This window comes from Notothenia rossii (assembly GCF_949606895.1).
Source record: "Notothenia rossii genome assembly, contig: scaffold_269, whole genome shotgun sequence".
Classification (NCBI taxonomy): domain Eukaryota; kingdom Metazoa; phylum Chordata; class Actinopteri; order Perciformes; family Nototheniidae; genus Notothenia; species Notothenia rossii.
The window spans coordinates 1-3,596 of NW_027639528.1; the positions used below are offsets into that span (position 1 = coordinate 1).

The following is a 3,596-nucleotide window of genomic DNA, read 5'->3' on the forward strand; positions in this document are numbered from 1 at the left end:
GCCCGAGTCATAAACGTCTCAAATATCTATACAGAAATCTTTTATGTAATTTTATTTCATTTGAAATAAAATGAAAGACATTCACAGTTAATGTAATTAGATATAAATTATTAATGCCATACATTTGAGCATGCATTCACAGTAAATCATTCTTCAGTGTGATAGCTGTAGAAGTTAAATCCATGTCTCACTTATTCTGAGAATGTACATAACCCACTAAAAGGAGTTGTTGAATAGTGAAGTCACGTAATCACAATAACTCATCTCTCTCGTTCAGATTCATGTTGTCGTTCTGCTTTGCCAAACGCCACTGTGTCAAATGTCCTATTTGGGTTGCCGTATGTAGCTGGCCAATATGGCAGACCATCTCACGCTTGAGCAATGCAAATCGGGCAGAGATGCAAATCGGGTAGTCGCACAGGGACATGTGTGTCTGGGGAGGCTGAACGAGTGAAAGGGATATTAAAGGGTTTAGAAAAAGTGTCAAAATAACTATAATTTCACTGGAAGACTGGGACTAGAGGAATGTGAGAATCTGGAGAGGGATATTTCCAAACATCTGGAACTCTGACTCCTTTTGAATCCAGTTCTGTTCACTCCTCACTCAGCTGCTATTCATGTTTTATCTTTGCTTCCTAATGTCTCCAGCGTGTTTCATGCTCTGAATGTCTTTCATGTTTGTTAAGCACTTTGAATGGCCTTGTGTCGAAAGGTGCTCTATAAATAACCTTGCCTTGTTGTTGTTGTTGTTTGTGTTTGTGCAGCTGACGATGGGCGACGTAGCGAAGGGAAAGAAGGCGTTTGTGCAGAAATGTGCTCAGTGCCACACAGTGGAGGAAGGGGGGAAACATAAGGTCGGCCCCAACCTGTGGGGTCTGTTCGGACGCAAGACCGGCCAGGGGGTGGGATACTCCTACACGGACGCCAACAAGAGCAAAGGTGAGGACCCCTCAATGACCTCTAAATAACCCCTGAATGACCCGTAGATAGCCCCTCAACAAACCCAGAATAACCCCTTAAAAAAAAAGGAAAGAAACCCCTAAAATAACCCGTAGATAACCCCTAGATAGCCCCTTAATAACCCCCAAATGACCCCTGAATGACCCCTAAATGACCCCCAAATAACCCGTAGATAACCCCTAAATGACCCCTAAATGACCCCCAAATAACCCCTCAACAAACCCAGAATAACCCCTAAATAACCCTTCCTTAACCCTTGTACACTTCGCCTTTGCTCTGGTCTCTTAGATTTCCTCTCAGGTTGTGACTCAAGGTTAATTGATTGATTGATTGATTGATCGATTGATTGATTGATTGATCGATACCTTAGTTCCTCCTTCTTAACCCTTGTACTCTTCGCCCTAATGCTCTGGTCTCTTAGATTTCCTCTCAGGTTGTGACTCAAGGTTAATTGATTGATTGATTGATTGATCGATTGATTGATTGATCGATTGATTGATCGATACCTTAGTTCCTTCTTAACCCTTGTACTCTTCGCCCTAATGCTCTGGTCTCTTAGATTTCCTCTCAGGTTGTGACTCAAAGTTAATTGATTGATTGATTGATTGATTGATCGATTGATCGATACCTTAGTTCCTTCTTAACCCTTGTACTCTTCGCCCTAATGCTCTGGTCTCTCAGATGTTCCTCTCTTTTCTCCTAATCGACTCATCTCTCCGTCTTTAACCCCCCCCCCCCCCCCTCTCTCTCCTCCCCAGGTATCATTTGGGGCGACGCCACCTTGATGGAGTACCTGGAGAACCCTAAGAAGTACATTCCTGGCACCAAAATGATCTTCGCCGGCATCAAGAAGAAGGGAGAGCGCACGGACCTGGTGGCGTACCTCAAATCTGCCACTTCATGAAGCGCCGGATGATCAAGTCATGTCCATTTCTTTCTGTATTTCTTCCCGTGTTCATACGTAGGCTGCCACATGCTGAATATATGCAGTTCTATGTTTAGTCATTTGCTGTTTAAAGGGTTTGTTTGTGTAGAGTCTAAAGAGGTCAGGGTGGCGAATCAGACGGTTGAACAAATGACCAAACATAAAACTAGAATAATGAAGAACAAAATCCCTTTTATTTAATTGTAACACTTTGTTGTCATGACGACACACGTCTGGTACTTTCTGCTTTCAACATAGACCTCATATTGAACTAAAAACAAGCTAAATCGGAGAGAAACGGTGGAAATGTGGGACGTTTAGGTGGTTTTCTGGTGCTAACAGAGCTGTTACCACGCTCTATCCTGAGGGTCAGAAACGGCCCTTTTTAGATTCCTCTCCTTTTAATATTTAACTCTTTTAAATCATTTGGACTAACCCCCCGGCCCCTCTATTTTAAAAGGTCTGAATCACTGTTATCAGGCTCTTTGCAGCCGGTTCGACCCCCGCTGTGTCTCATGTCCTGAAGAAGGAAGTGTGCATTATTTACCTGGTTTCACAGGAGAGAGAGAGAGAGAGAGAGAGAGAGAGGTGTGTTTAACTTATTTTACTGTAACCTGCTGTGAGGATGTTCACACCCACACACACTGTATGCACTTAACTATAATAATATTAATGATGAGATGTCGAGCGGTGTGCAAACGGACGGATGAAGGATTAAAGAAAATGTCCAGAAAACATGTCTCATTGTCTTTTTATTTACATGCATCGGTTTAAGAAGTACTCGGATATTCTAAGGTCCTGCATTCAAGATGTAGAAGTACTCAGATCTTGTAGTAAAAGTAGAAGTACTCAGATCTTGTAGTAAAAGTAGAAGTACTCAGATCTTGTAGTAAAAGTAGAAGTACTCAGATCTTGTTCTTGAGTAAAAGTAGAAGTACTCAGATCTTGTTCTTGTAGTAAAAGTAGAAGTACTCGGATCTTGTACTTGAGTAAAAGTAGAAGTACTCAGATCTTGTACTTGAGTAAAAGTAGAAGTACTCAGATCTTGTACTTGAGTAAAAGTAGAAGTACTCAGATCTTGTACTTGAGTAAAAGTAGAAGTACTCAGATCTTGTACTTGAGTAAAAGTAGAAGTACTCAGATCTTGTACTTGAGTAAAAGTAGAAGTACCAGAGTGTAGGAATACTCTGTTACAGTAAAAGTCCTGCATTCAAAATGTTCCTCAAGTAAAAGTATGAAAGTATTCTCATCAAAATATAGTGAAAGTAGAGACAGTAAAAGTAGTCATTGTGCAGATTGGTCCATTTCAGAATAATAGATATGATATGTTTTATAATGATTGATCACAAAGTGTTCTCAAAGCTGGTAAAGGTGCAGCTAGTCTGAATGACTTTGTATACTGCAGGGTAGCTGGTGGATTTACTCCAGGTGGAACTAAAGTCTGATTTAACACTTGATTAGATTTCACATCATTCATCCACATCTGAGAAGTAACTAAAGGTATTAAATACATGTAGTGGAGTAGAAGTACACCATGTACCTCTGAACTGTAGTGGAGTAGAAGTACACCATGTACCTCTGAACTGTAGTGGAGGAAAAGTACAGTACTTTAGTAAATGTACTTTAGACCTCTGATGTTTGAACAGAATAAAACATTACAGTCTGAATTGTTTTCTGAGTAAAACGCCTCGAGATAAAAACAGTGAACGTG

At 40.8% G+C, this 3,596-nt stretch overlaps 1 protein-coding gene across 1 annotated transcript; it reads left to right on the plus strand.

Annotated features, from left to right (window-relative positions):
- The first annotated feature begins 727 nt into the window (after positions 1-727).
- LOC307027716 (cytochrome c) lies at positions 728-2,620 on the plus strand. The gene is made up of 2 exons (XM_079696006.1): positions 728-939; positions 1,719-2,620. The coding sequence occupies exons 1-2, from the start codon at positions 771-773 to the stop codon at positions 1,862-1,864; spliced, it is 315 nt and encodes a 104-aa protein (XP_079552132.1). The 5' UTR covers positions 728-770; the 3' UTR covers positions 1,865-2,620.
- Positions 2,621-3,596: the final 976 nt, after the last annotated feature.

Excerpts from the sequence above, each read along its gene's own strand:
- LOC307027716 (XM_079696006.1), top strand. The coding sequence starts at position 771 with ATGGGCGACGTAGCGAAGGGAAAGAAGGCGTTTGTGCAGAAATGTGCT. Across the intron at positions 940-1,718 it reads GGACGCCAACAAGAGCAAAG|GTATCATTTGGGGCGACGCC; the intron begins GTGAGGACCCCT and ends TCTCCTCCCCAG.